At 56.2% G+C, this 14,198-nt stretch overlaps 1 protein-coding gene across 2 annotated transcripts; it reads right to left on the reverse strand.

The window, feature by feature from the left end:
* Positions 1,720 to 14,192, reverse strand: KIF3C (kinesin family member 3C). Of its 2 annotated transcripts, XM_021392427.1 has the most exons (8): positions 12,732 to 14,192; positions 9,053 to 9,154; positions 8,798 to 8,920; positions 7,856 to 7,974; positions 6,694 to 6,810; positions 6,385 to 6,493; positions 5,333 to 5,508; positions 1,720 to 4,737 (listed from the first exon to the last, which is right to left on the reverse strand). In XM_021392427.1, exons 1-8 carry the CDS (start codon positions 14,139 to 14,141, stop codon positions 4,644 to 4,646), a joined length of 2,250 nt encoding a protein of 749 aa, XP_021248102.1. In that variant the 5' UTR covers positions 14,142 to 14,192; the 3' UTR covers positions 1,720 to 4,643. The 2 variants fall into 2 exon arrangements, 1 of the variants encoding a protein (XP_021248102.1); XR_002437118.1 differs by lacking the exons at positions 1,720 to 4,737; positions 5,333 to 5,508 and having other exon boundaries at positions 6,463 to 6,493; positions 6,694 to 7,040.

Consider the following 14,198-nt stretch of genomic DNA (forward strand, 5'->3'; position numbering starts at 1 on the left):
ATTGCTGGTAGCTGCTGCAGGATGTGCAGCTCTCCTTTGGAGCCATCTGCTCCATCACACCACACTCACTCTCTGCTCTGACCCTTGGGGGAACATGAGCTGCCTGTGGTTCCTCTGCAGCTGGTCCAACCCGTGTCTTTGAAGGGATTTCCATCTGTAGGGGAATCTGAATACCAAAAGCTATGCTGGGATTTAATATAAGTGCAATCTGAATGAGCAAAGAGATAGATCTTCCATGCACTGTTGGGTGGCCTCTTGGTTGTGGTGAAGACCAGGGACTCACAGAAGGACAGGAACTGCTTCTCACTTAAATGACAAGATTCTCTTTGCTGCCAAATCCACTGCATGTTGTCGTTGCAGTAGGCAACTGTAAAAACACTGATCCAACTCCAAACAGCAAGCAAACGAATCACTAAGCAAAATTAATCAGAGCTGGAGAACATAGACACTCCCTGCAAATATTATAGAATCACAGAATTATCCAAGTTGGAAAAGACCTTCGAGATCTCCAAGTCCAACCATCAGTCTCACCTATTGAGTTCCATAGTGCCATGTCCCATTTCTTAAATATCTCCAGGGATGAGGACTCCAGCACTGCAGTGGGCAGCCTGTTCCAGTGCTTGACCTCCTTTTCCATGAATAAATTCCTCCTAGCATCTAATCTAAACCTTCCCTGCTGCAACTTAAGACCCATCCATCTACCCTACCCATCCATCCCATCCACCCACCCCAATCACTCATCCATCCACCCATCCATCCACCCACCCCATCCAACCAACTTAAGACCATCAAGAAAACCATTTAGGATTCTACACTGTGATTTCCACTTGGTCTTGTCAACATTGTGCAGAGCACTGTGCCCTAACACGCCCTTCACCTGGTTTGAAACTCACCCCGAATTTCTTTGTACCTGTGTAACACCTTCAAATCCTTGAATCATTGATATCCATGAAGTGCAATAGCCAAGGGCATCCATCAATTTAATCAGTCCCAGCTGATCTGGAAACATACAGCCTATACAAGAAGTCCTTGACCTACCATTTTCTAGCCTGGGTTCACAGCCCTTTATCACTGACATTTATTGTGAGCCATCTGATCACAGTTGACCTTTTCAATGAAGACGGAAGGAAAAAAAAATCATTACATGCTCGTTTTTTTTTTCCTCTGATATTTCATTTGTTCCCTGGCGTAGAGTGAATCACATTTCCTTCATCTTTCTCTTATTGTCATGCACCTACGGATTGCCTTCCTGCTGCCCGTTCCCAGTGTGTGCCTTGTCCCTGATTTGCCCAGGGACACCTATGGGAAGAGCTCACGGCAGCCTGTGAGGAAGAGCTGTTGATAGATGAAGTACGTGTCCATTCCCAATGTCACCAGCATGAAGCTGGAAGGAACTGGGTGAGCATGTAAAATGAAATCCCAAAAAATCAGCGTACCATTCTCAATGTCATTGTCACAGAGCTGGAAGGAACTCAGTAAACACATCAATTGAAATCCCCCAAAATCAATGTACCAACTCCACGTGGGCGTCTCTGTACTCTCAGAGCTCATACTTAGCTCTTTATAGAGCCTTCTCATGTAGCAAAAACATAATTTTTGTCTGCTTGGATCATAGAATATCCCAAGTTGGAAGGGACCCACAAGGGGTATCGAGTCCTATGCCTACACATGTCCTAGAGGCGTAGAGCTGGGGACGAAGGATGCGACAGACGCTCCATGCAATGATGCTCATTCTTTTATTGGTGTCATTGCCAGTTTTTGGAGGAGTGCTGGAGCTTTCTGGTCGCGTCCAGCACTGAGTCAAGCTACATTACAGAATATTGAAGAGGTGTCCATCCAAAGCCAGAGGGGGGTGAGATTCATGACCTCTCTCCATACAGTATGTATAATATATATATATTTATAATATGTCCTGTATATTCATATGTATAGAGTGACAAGGATGGGCCACCATACAGTAAACTTTTGATTTCTAAATAGATCACCATAGCAACAGGCACAAAAATTTGGTCCTAATCAAGGCCCTCACCTTGTCAATCAATCCGAGACAGACCCCCCCCCCACCTGCCAAAAAAAGAAGAACCTGAAATCAAAAAATAACTAAAAAAAAATCCCCAAAAACCCAATTTGAAAGAAAAGAAGCCCACCAGCCCCCCCTGTACAGTCACTCACATCGAAGGTAAATAGATCCCTTGGCTACACACACGCGTGCGCGCACGCCCACACACACCTACACACATTCATATGTAAATACACACGCACCAACATACAAAGAACAAAGAACATTACAAATATACATCTGAGGTTGCTGCAGCGACGCGGTGAGGCTGCGGGGTGGGGGAGGTGCCGCGGCGCCCTCGCCCCTTCCCGTCTCCGAGCCCCCCCTGGGGCTTTGCGTTGGAAGGCTGAGGTCGGAGCAATGCATGGAGACACAGAGTGAGGTTCTGGACCTACACACGCCATGGAGGCATGGAAGCAGTGCTTGGACGTGGGCAGAAGCCAAAGCTGGAGCAGGGCAGCCCACAGCCACCAGCCCACTGGAAAGCCTCCAGGTGGAACCCATAGTGACTTCTGGAGGACCACCATGAGAGGCCCTGGTGTGCAGGGATTGCTCAGAGATCAGCATTCCCCAAGATGTTGTTCCTCAGTGAGCAGCTTCCCATGGGGCTCCTTCCACCCAACGCTCCCTGGCCTGGGGTCAGCATAGTGGAAGGAGAACTAACGGCTCCTGAGCTTTTCTGGTTCCCCATCCCCAGGCTCAGTAAGCTGCTGGCCTGGCTGTAAATGAACTTGGGGCAACTGGAAAATGAGGAGGAAGGGAGGAGAAAATACTCCTGCAGGCTGCCATAGAATCACAGAATCATTAAGGTCACAAAAGACCTCTAAGATCATCTAGTCCAACCACCAACCCATCCCTGCCATGCCACCATGCCAAGCAGACAGCTTCTCCCCTTTCTTAGATCTCAATTTTCTGACCTTCGATCCCAGAGGCCATCCTGAAAAAGAAGGAAGGAGCTGGGTCTCTCATCCACTTGTTTCACAGTTCCAGAGCCAGCATGCTGCAGGGACACCTGCCACCTATGGATGTGTCTGCAGGCAGAAGGAACTCGCCACCAGCCATGGAGGAGACCCAGCTTCCTAAACCTGCTCCCTGAGGTGGGAAGTTTGGGCAGAACGTCGGGCAGAAGGCTGGTGCTGGATGCTTGACCATTCTTCCCTGGGATTTCTTCCCCTACCCAAGTGGCAGCCTTCACTACTGAGTTCCTTTCTACATGCAGGATTTCAGGGCAAGCTTGTGAGACGTTTCACCACCCTGCCCCAGACAGCATCCTGTGGTTCTTCTAACAGCAGAAACTTCTGCAAGGACCTGGCTGGCCACTCCAAGGGAACTCAACAAGTACTATCAGCAACCCACAGCTCCTCAACTTGGCTGCTGCCTTCTGGGCTGGGGGACGAGACTTCAGCTAAGGGATGATGGCAGCAGAAGCAAAGATCAGAAAACACAAAGCAGGACAGCACAGGGCAAAGGGAGAAGACCTCAGTAGAGCAGGAGAGGAGCATACCCCAGCCTGGCCTCATTTGGTGACACTTAGTCCAAAGCATCTGCCCTCAAGGCTTTCCCCACATCAGTGCAAGTTCCCCTCCCACCCTCCCTAGTAGCTAGATGAGGTCCTGCGTGCAGAAACCACCACCCCCACCTGTAATCTCTTAGCTTGCCCACCCAGGGACTAGCCCCAGTACCCACCCCTTGGCAGACCCACATCTTCCCTCCTGGACCAGGATGCTGCAGCACAACTCAATCTCCTGGCAACTGCAGATGCTGCTTTCGATGGGTTTCAGATTGCCCTGTGCCAGACAGAGGAGCCTCACTGCTCGCCCCTCTCCTATCCATTACCCGTTTCACATCCATTAGCTGTCCCTCCACAATCCATAAAATCACCAAATGCTCTCCAGACCCCGAGTGACCCCTGTGCAGCACTATCCAGAAGAGAGCTGTGCTGCGCTGACTTGGTTGGTGAATTTGTCAGCCCACTTGATGCACGGAGCTGGCACTTGTGGAGCAACAGCGGTGCCCCAAAGTCAGTGAGACATCACTGCCACCAGCACCGATGCAGTCCGGAGTGCTCTTTGTGGTCTTGGACAGGCTCAGCACAAGGGTCTGCCATTGGGAAGTCTCCGAAGTCTTGTAGGAGTTGCCAAGAGCATGAATTGTACGGCAAACTTGGTGGGATCCAATGAACACAGCAGGGAGTGTCCGAAGCCACCTCATCTTGTGTCAAAGCCAATGGGGTTCCAGGGGGCTCGGAGCACCGGAGCTGACTCAGCTCGGCGTCCTGCGAGAGCACGTCCCAGCTGCTCGCCAACCACTCCATAAATAAATACATTAAATAAATAAAGTGACAGATCCAGATCTGGGGGGGGGGGGAGAGGGGGATGGGTTGGGGAGAGAGGATGAAGAGGGCAGCTCCCATCACTCCGGAGCTGCTGGGAGCATCTCACACACACACAGCGCACACAAGTAGCTGAAGGCGGTGGGATGCTGCCGCTGGGGACGCTGCTCAGCCCCGGGGTGAAGGTGGCCATGGTCCTGGGGCCGGAAGGTCCTGGGGTCAGGGGTCCTGGGGTCGGGGGTCCTGGGGCCATCACTCCTGTGCTGGTGTCACAGAGGTGCGTGGGGAGCCAGCAGCGAGGGACACGTGCGTGGTGGAGGATGGCAGCGACCGTGGTGTCTGGCACCTGGGGGTGGTACAAGCAGAAAAAAAAAAAAAAAACCAACACGTTTTCCTTCTGCTTCCTCTTCCTCCATCTCCACCCCCGAATCCTGCTGTTTTCTCAGTGATTTGCTACATAGGCAACACTGATGGAAATCCAGTGCTGGGCAGCACTGTACCTTGTGTATGAACATCCTGGGCATACGTGTATGGTGATATGCTATATCATCACCCTGGTTTTCAGAGAATCATTCAGGTTGGAAAAGACCTCCAAGATCACCCAGTTCAACCCCAGCCCACCCCACCGTGCCCACTGACCACGTCCCTCAGTGCCACATTCCCACAGTTCTGGAACACCCCCAGGGACAGGGACTCCTCCACCTCCCTGGGCAGCCTGTGCCAGAATCCCAGAATCCCAGAGCGGTTTGGGTTGGAAGGGACCTCAAGACACACCCAGCCTCATCCCCTGCCTCGGAGCCCAAACCTATATACGGACAGGGAACGCTTCCAGGCTGCCCTGCACTCCTGCAGCTTCCCCTTGCCTGCAGTGTCCCCAACCCAGCACTGCTCCGTATACAGTGACCCAGTCCCAGTGCCCACATGTCTGCATGAGCACTCACCAGGAGCGGGACTTCCTCACCCGGGAGGCTGCTGGCCGCTCCAGGATGCTGTCCAGGTGCATCAGCCTCTCCAGGTGCAGAGCCCGTGGGTCCTGTTCGGCCGGATCCCGGCTCCGCTCAAACTCAAACACTGCTGGAGGGGAGAGGTCCAGCTCCAGGAACATGATGTTCTCAGCCTGCAGCAGGATGGGGCAAAGGGAAAGTCAACACAGGGAGTTACTGCACAGTAAAGCACGGCACCATCTCGTACAGGTCCTCCTGGCTGCAGCTGCATCCTGCTCTGCTCAGGCTCTTGTGGTCTTTCACAGCACCAGCAAATAAGACTGAATGTTTTCAGCCCTCAGACAAGCAGCAGGAGCTGGCAGAGGCAGCAAGCCCACAACTCAGTCAGGACTGGCTGATAGACAATGCTGCTGACCTGGCCAAATGAGGCCAAGGCTCACAAAGCTTGGAGCTTTACCTAAATTATCTCAAGTCTTCATGAACTTATTTACTCCATATTCTCTCCACCTGCCTGGAGCTGTCAGCCATCCATCCATTCACTCAGCCATTAACCCCATTCACCCCACCTATCCACTCCACCCATCCGCATACACTCTCCATCTACCTACCCTATCCATCCATCCACTTCCCCCATCCATCCATTCCACTCACCCATCCCATTCTCTTCATCCATCCAAACATTCCACTCATCCATCCTATCCTCTCCATCCAGCCAGCCATCCACTTATCTGCCTACCTGCCTCATTCATCCAGTCACCCCATCCATCCAACCAGTCATCCATATATGCTGGCCACCCATCTATCCCACCCCGCCCATCCACCCATCCATCCATCCACCTATCCCAACCACCTATTTATCCCATCCATTCACCCACCCCATCCAACCATCCATCCATCCATCCATCCTGTCCACCCCATTCATCCCATGAACCCCATCCTTCCATGCACTCCATCCATCGATCCATGGATCCATTCATCCAATCCATCCTCCCCGCTCACCCAACACCACCTTGTTCCCCAGCACACACCAGCAGTGTCCCCTCCCTTACCCGATACCGTGGATGCGATCCCATGGCCATGGCCACGCGGGCGTACTGGCTGATGGGTCTCTTGTACCCCACTGCAGAGGTTGGCCTCTTCTTCATTTGGTTGCTGTTCCTGGAAAGGAAATTAAGAGAGGAACACCCATTAGACAACATAAATGACAGCACTGAGTTCCCTGAATGCAGGATGGGATCCAATAGGCCACCCTGGTGCCATTCGTGGGCACCTCCATCATGTCCCCGTGTCCCCATGGATGGTGGCATCGCACTGTCCAACCCAGTGATGTCCCCAGACCTTGCCCGCGCTGCACGCACCCGCCGGCCGGCACCAGTGGCTGGAACTTCCACTGGTCCTCCTCGCAGTCGAAGTAGAGGCGGTTCATGATCTTGTTCTTCTCCTCCGGCGGGATGAAGTTCTCAATGATCAGGTACCTGAGCGAGGGACAGGCCAGGAGAGAGGAGCACCAGGTGGGATGGAGCGGAGAGGAGGGAGGTAATGGGACAGGGCACAGCGAGTGGAGCAAAGGGGAGAGGTCAGGAGAGGAGCCAGGCCATGGAGAGCAGCCAGGGGGTGAAGACATGAGCAGGGAGGAGAGGAAGAGGGAGCAGGCAGATAGGGGCCGGGGATCCAGCAGAGGCAGGAGAGAAAGGGCAGAGGAAGACTGTCATTCAGAGAGGAGCAGAAGAAACATCATCAGCTCTGCATGCTGCCTTCACGGTGCAACCCCACGGTCATCTCCTTAGAGGTTCCCAGGCAGTGTCTGCAATGCATGGCCTGCAATGCATGGTCTGAGATGCACTGTATGCAATACAGAGTCTACAATGCACAGTCTGCAATGTACGATCTACAAGGCACAGTTTGCAATGCACAATTTGCAATGCACTTTGCACTGATGCACCCAGGACCCCTCGGGGGCACCCCAAACCCAACCCTGTGCATTTCCTCTGTGCCCCTTTGGATAATGGAAATCCAAACTGGCCCCATTGTTGCAGCAGCAAAATGCAGAAGGGACTGCACAATCTCAGCCTGCTGCAGAGCTGCCAGAGCAGAAAATGAGAGAAAACACCTTAAAACTGACCCCAAAGGGAATTATTTTTTTTTCATTTCTTCCACATTCTTTTGGGGCAAATGAAGAAGCTGCAGGAAACTGTTCTGAAAAGATGAATTTCTGACTGGGGTTTGCACGCTCTTGAAGTGTTTTAATTGCGTTCCAAAGGGCGTGGAGCAAAACTTGACACGAAATTGTGCTTCGAGCAGAATTTTAAATATTTTATAACGAAAATGCTAAAATATTTATATATGTCTGGGTTGGTTTTGGTAAGACAGTGAATAGAATGACTGCCTCCTCCGTGGGGATCTCCTGCAGCTCCTGGGTGTGGGGCTGGGTGCTCAGAGTGGCACTGCTGGGGCTGGGGGGGGGGGGGCAGGGGGACCGCAGCCGCGCTGCCCACCCGAGGGGACACCGATGTCACCTACTTGAGCTTCAGCTCCCGTGTCTGCTCGTTCTGTGCCTCCTCCAGGTCCTGCCGCACGCGGATGTACTCGTCGTGCTGGTCCTGGATCTCCGCCTTCACAGCCTGCAGCTTGGCGTACAGCTGCCCCCAGAGAGACCGTGTCAGCCCCGGTGGCATGGGTATCCCCAGGGAGTGGTGGCATGGGTGGCCCCTGTGGCACTGCTGTCCTCAGGGCATGGTGGCATGGCTGTCCCCAGTGGCATGAGCGTCTGCGGTGACATGGGTGTCCCCAGGGCATGGTGGCTTAAGTGTCTCCTGTGGCATGGGTGTCCCCAGGACATAGTCCCCAGAGGTGTTCAAGGCCAGGTTGGATATGGCCCTGGGCAACCTGGTCTAGTACCAGATCTGGAGGTCGGTGGCCCTGCTTGTGGGAGGGGGGTGGAACTTCATGATCCCTGAGGTCTCTTCCAACCCAATCCATTCTATGTTTCTATGATAGTGGCATGAGTGACTTCTGGTGGCATGGTGGCATGAGTGTCCCCAGTGGCACAGGCGTCCCCAAGGCATGGTAGCATGCCTGGTGACATGGATGTCCCCAGGACATGGTGGCATGAATGTCCTCTGTGAAATGGGTGTCCCCAGAATATGGTGGCATGAGCGTTCCTTGTGGCACAGGTGTCTCCAAAATATGGTGGCACAGCTGTCCCCAGGGCATGGTGGCACTGGTGTTCTCAGAGCATGGTGGCATAGGCATCCCTGGTGGCACAGGTGACCCCAGGGCATGATGACATGAGTGTCTGCAGGGCATGGTGGCACGGGTGCTCTCAGTACCATGCTTGGAGCATCCTCGAGGGCGTCAGGTCCCCATGGGTAGTTGGCAGGACATACGTCCCCACTTCAACACAGGGACCAAGGGCAAACCCATGTTCCTCCCCACCCAACTGAAGCCCCTCGGCTCTCTCACCTTCTTCAGCTTCTTGGTCTTGATCTCCACCTCCTGTTGCAGGGATGTGTAGGTCTCCCGCAGCTCCATGGTCTCCTCATCCCGCAGCAGCATCTCCTGCTGCATCTCCCTCTCACGGCGTTTCTGCGACCAAGGGGAGGTTGCTCAGAGCTGGGATGGGCACCAACCACCCCATGGGCTCCCTAACCCCACCATGGACATTCTGGCTCCACAGATGCTCCTAATCCATTGGGATTGGGATGGATGGGGTGGTACCTGCTCAGCTATCTCTTGCCGCTTCAGCTCCAGCATCTTCTGCTGCTCGTTGGTGTGGTCCACGATGGTCCTGCCGCCGATCAGCAGCTTGCTCTCCATGGCCTGGGGAGAGCAGAAAGGGGGGGGGGAGGGGTCAGTGCATTTCCACCACGTACAACCCAAGGGCTCAAAAACACCGTCCTCAGACAAAGCGTTTGAGTGGTTCTGGTGGAGCCAGGAGTTGGGCTCGATGGTCCTTGGGAATCCCTTCCAACTCGGGAGATCGTATCATTTGGAAATTCTGAGCCCCCCACCCCCACCCCCAGCCGCATCCTGCTCATTGTACTGATGGATGCGGCGCCGCGGGGACGTGGCCGGGGCCACTGGCACAAGTCCAGGGCTGCCTCGCTCCCACTTCCTTCCGCACAGCTGTGAGCCCGCGGGGCGCCGCGGATGTGCAGCAGCTGCCGGCAGCGGGGAACGGCGCCGGGCCATCCGCCCCAGCTGAGCTGAAGCAAGCTGAGCCAAGCTGAGCTGAGCAGCGCGCTCCAAGCACAGGTTGGATCCCACGATGCTCACGATCTGAGCTCCCTGCTCCAGCTCTGCCAGGCTGCCCGAAGGATGGCACTGAGCTGGGCATTGGGGGCTGCCACTGCTTTCCCTGTGACCGTCCCATCCTGACCCCCACAGCCCACCCCATCCCATCTCACCCCACTCCCCCCATCTCAATGCATCTTGTCCCGTCCCATCCCATCCCATCCCATCCCATCCCATCCCATCCCATCCCATCCCATCCCATCCCATCCCATCCCATCTCATTCTGCTCCACCCTAACCCATTCCATCCCATCCAACTTCATCTCACCCCATCCCATCTCACCCCACCCCATCCCATCTTTTCCCATCCCACCCCATTCAGTCCTATCCCATCCCATCCCCCTCAGACCTATCCCATCCTACCCCAATCTCATCCCGTCCAACTCCATCTCACCTCATCCCATCCCATCTCACCCCTCCCTATCCCGTCCCATCCCATCCCACCCCACCCCATTTCATCCCAACCTACCCCGCCACTCCCAATTGCATTTCCCTTCCCCTCCCCAGGGCAAATGTGTTCCCCATTGCACAGCTGTGCACACACATCGCTGAGCACACACACACATGCACGCTCATGTGCACGCACACTTTTGCATGTCTGCAACATTAGTGCACACGTGAGTGCACACTCATTTACACCAATGCACACATACATCTTCTGCACGCCCACGCATGCTGACATTTGCTGCACACACGCACACTCATTTACACCCACACATCTGCACACTTGTGTGCAAAACCCTGCGTGCACACACCCTTGGGCTGAGCGCCCCGACCATGGGATGTGACAAAGGCTGTGCCCCCCCGGGACCCCCTCGCTGCTGTCTCCAAGCAACCAGAGACACGCGGGCGGTGACGTGGTGTGAAGGGGGGACAGCATCTCCCGGGCACAGAGGTTTCTGGGGCAAACCCACAGAGCTGCACGTACATTATCTGGGGCAATACTGCATTTTCCCTGTTTTTTTCCTATTTTTTTTTTCCCTTCCCAGCCATTGTACGGGGACTTTTGGCATGCAGCACCTGCAGCATGTGATGGTGATGTGCTGGTGGGGTTGAGAGGGGCCATAAACCCTACAGCCAGCACTGCCCCACCCTGCTGCTGCAGAAACGGTCTTTTGGTCCTGTTGTTTTCTCCCTGCAAAAGTGTTTATTTACTGCGATGAAGACGATGCTCAATCTTCCTTAATACAGCTGAACCCTTAAGCCTCTCACTGCAACCCATTTCCTGCCTCCAGATAACTCCTCTGGCACTCATCCGTGCCCTGAGCTCCCCAGACTGCGGTGCTGACCTTACAGCCAAAGCCACCGACCCCCCACGGCCACGGGATGCATGTGGCAGATGCTGGCAGCTCTGCTTAGAGATGGAGGCTGCTGCCTCCTCTGGATGGAGCACATCTGTCCGAGCAGGACGGTGCACATCTGTCTGCCCACAATGGTGCACATCTGTCCAAGCAGGATGGTGCAACGGACCCTGAGTCCACACCAATGTGCACGGGTCCTGCGTGCATCGCCCATGCATGGGCAGCCCCCTGCAGTGCCCCTGTCCTTCACCCATCAGGGTTTTGTCCCCTGGGTGCTGCCCCCCCCCGTGATGGACCCCCAAAGCTGGAAGCTCTAGAAGCCAGGGAAGGGGATGCAGAGTCATCCTGCCTTCATCCCTGCCTCGTTACTCAGCAATTACCAGACACGCCATGGCCCCGAGCCAGACCCACTGTGTCGTGCCGGACAAGGAGACACTGCAGGACAGCTGCCAGTGGTGCAGCACCACTGTGGGACTGTGTCACGCACCCCTGGGCACGGCCACGTGTCCCTGGGCACGGCCACATGTCCCCAGGGCTGCTGGTCCCTGTCTCTGTGCTGTCACCACCCCTGCATGGCAGGGACCTCTCCCTGTAACCAGGGCACAGCAGGGAGCCCAGCAGCAGCCCGGAGCCCTGCCCCAGCATCCCTTCCTCAAATCCCCCAAATCCTGGCGATGTAACCCCAAGCGTGACACTGTTGGCGGCAGGGCTGCGATGCTGTGGGTTGCAGCACCCAGGCTTCCTTCCTATCTCAGCACTGGAGACCCACCCCTGCAGCCAGGTGCATCCCTGAGCATTCCTGAGCCCTGGGCGTGTTCCCGAGGCCGCTTGGAGGCAGCGGTCCCATCGTGCAGCATCGCTCCCCCTCTCTGCCTCGAGCTGCTTTGTTGTGCTGAGCGGCTGGAGTGCAGCACAGCACGCTGGTGCCACCAGCGGGCATGGCTGGGGGGCCCTGCCTGCCCCCCACCCTCGGCAGCCCCCACAGAAGGTGCTCCCACAATGTGGGGACATGTCTGTGGGCAACTGCAGCCCAACACTGCCCAGGGGAATGGGGCTCCCCTTGAGCATCCTGCTTGTGTACCTTGCTTGGGCACCCTGACTGGGGACCTTGCTCAGCCACCTTGCTTTGGGACCCTGCTTGGGTACCATGCTTGGGGACCCTGCTAGCCACCTCACTTGGCTACCCTACTTGGCCACCTTGCTTGGTCATTCTGCTTGGCCACCTTCTTTGGGGACACTACTTGGGCACCTTGCATGGAGACCGTTCCTGGGGACCCTGCTAGCCACCTCACCTGTCTACCCTTCTTGACTACCTTGGTTTACCACCTTGCTTGGTCACTCTGCTTGGTCATCCTGCTTCATCACCCTACCTGGCCACCTCTCAAGGTCTGTGCTCAGGGACCCCGCAAACCACCTCCCTTAACTACCCTATTTGGTCACTCTTCTTGGCCACCTTTCTTGGGAACATTGCTTGGGCACTTTGTTTAGGGACCCTGCTAGCTACCTCACCTAATTACCCTATTTGGCCAGCCTACTTGGTCAATCCACTTGACAACCTCACTTGGTCACCGTACTTGGTCACCCTACTTGGCCACCTTGCTTGGTCACCCTACTTGGCCACCTTGCTCAGTCATCCTGCTTGGTCACTCTGCTTGGTCATCCTGCTTCATCACCCTACTTGGTCACCCTGCTTGGTCACCGCCATCCCACTTGGCCACCCACTCAAGCACTCCACAAGTGTCCCCAGGCAAATCAGGTCCCACCCAGCAGCACCCACAGGCACCAGCACGTCACAGCGTGTACCTTGTACTTGGTGGCCAGCAGCTCCGTGGCCTCCTGCTCCTTCCGCAGGTCCTCGATCATCTTCTCCTTCTCCTCCAGCAGCTTCTGCTTCTCCTCGCTCACCAGGCTGTGGTCATCACGAATAGCGGCCTTCTCCTCTTCCAGCCGCTCCTTCTGCTCCTGCAGGTAGTTCTCCATGTTCTTCTCCAGCCCATCCTCATTGTCATCCTCCCCTTCGTTCTCCGGCGCCGTCTCCCCATCAGCCGCCTTCTTCCTCCGGCTGCTCCTTCTCCTCTTCTTGCCCAGCATGCCACGTCTCTCCAGCTGCGCCTTCAGCCTCACGATCTCCTCCTGGAACTCCCGCAGCAACGTGTCCTTGGGGTCCTCGTTCACCCGGGGCTTGTTCTTGATGTTCTTGGCCCTGTTGGCGAACCGGAGGGTGGAGAGGCTCTCCTCGTAACTGTGCGACGCCGGGCCCAAGGTGGCCACCATGATGGTCTTGGCGTTGCCACCCAGCGAGTCCTGCAGCAAGCGGGTCAGCTTGGAGTCCCGGTAGGGGACGTGCGTGCTCTTGCCGTCCACCAGCGCTGAGATGACGTTGCCCAAAGCCGAGAGGGACAGGTTGATCTTGGAGGCCTCTTTGGGCCGCTCGCCGGGGCCGCCCGTTTTGCTCTGCCGCTCGCTGCCTGCCAGGTCCACCAGGTTGAGCTTGCCAACGCGGATGTGCTCGTGGCCGTCCGGCCCCGTCTCGCTGCACTCCACCGTGATGAGGAAGATGGCGTGCGAGCGGGAGCTGCGCTCGTTCATGTTGGTGCTGCCCACCGAGCGCGCCTGGCTGCCCAGGTTCATCACGTGCTCGATCTCCTTCACGTTCTTGGTGACGAAGGAGGAGAGGTCCTTGATGTAGACGCCCGTCTCGGGGTTCTCCTTCAGTTCCAGCTTCTTGCTCTGGTCCTTGGCCAACAGATCGCGGATCTCCTCCTGGTAGATCTCCAGGTAGGAGGCGCGCACCAGGTACTGCTGGTTCTGCGAGCGCGAGATGTGCGTGAAGATGTGCTCGAAGGAGCTGGGGATGATGCCGCGCGTCTCGGGGTCTCCCCACGCTCCCTGCATGGTGTAGGTCTTGCCGGTGCCCGTCTGCCCGTAGGCCAGCACGGTGCCGTTGAACCCGCGCAGCACCGAGTCCACCAGCGGCCGCACCGTCTCGTCGTACAGATCCGCCTGCTTGGAGCTGGCGTCGTAGACGGCGTCGAAGGTGAAGGTCTTGGGCAGCTCTCCGGGCGCGGCGCGCGGGTTGCGGATGGTCACCCGGCCCAGCTTCACCTCCAGCTCCAGGACGCGCTCGCAGCCCGCAGCCTCCTCCCGCCGGCTCATGGGGCGGCAGCGGGCCACCACCCGCAGCGCTTCTCCGCTCCGCGTCCTCCCGGCCATGGTGGCCGCACCCCGGCTGCCCGCTGCCAGCTGCCCGCTGCCCACCGCGGCCCCGGG

Source organism: Numida meleagris, chromosome 3, assembly GCF_002078875.1.
Source record: "Numida meleagris isolate 19003 breed g44 Domestic line chromosome 3, NumMel1.0, whole genome shotgun sequence".
NCBI classification, from domain to species: domain Eukaryota; kingdom Metazoa; phylum Chordata; class Aves; order Galliformes; family Numididae; genus Numida; species Numida meleagris.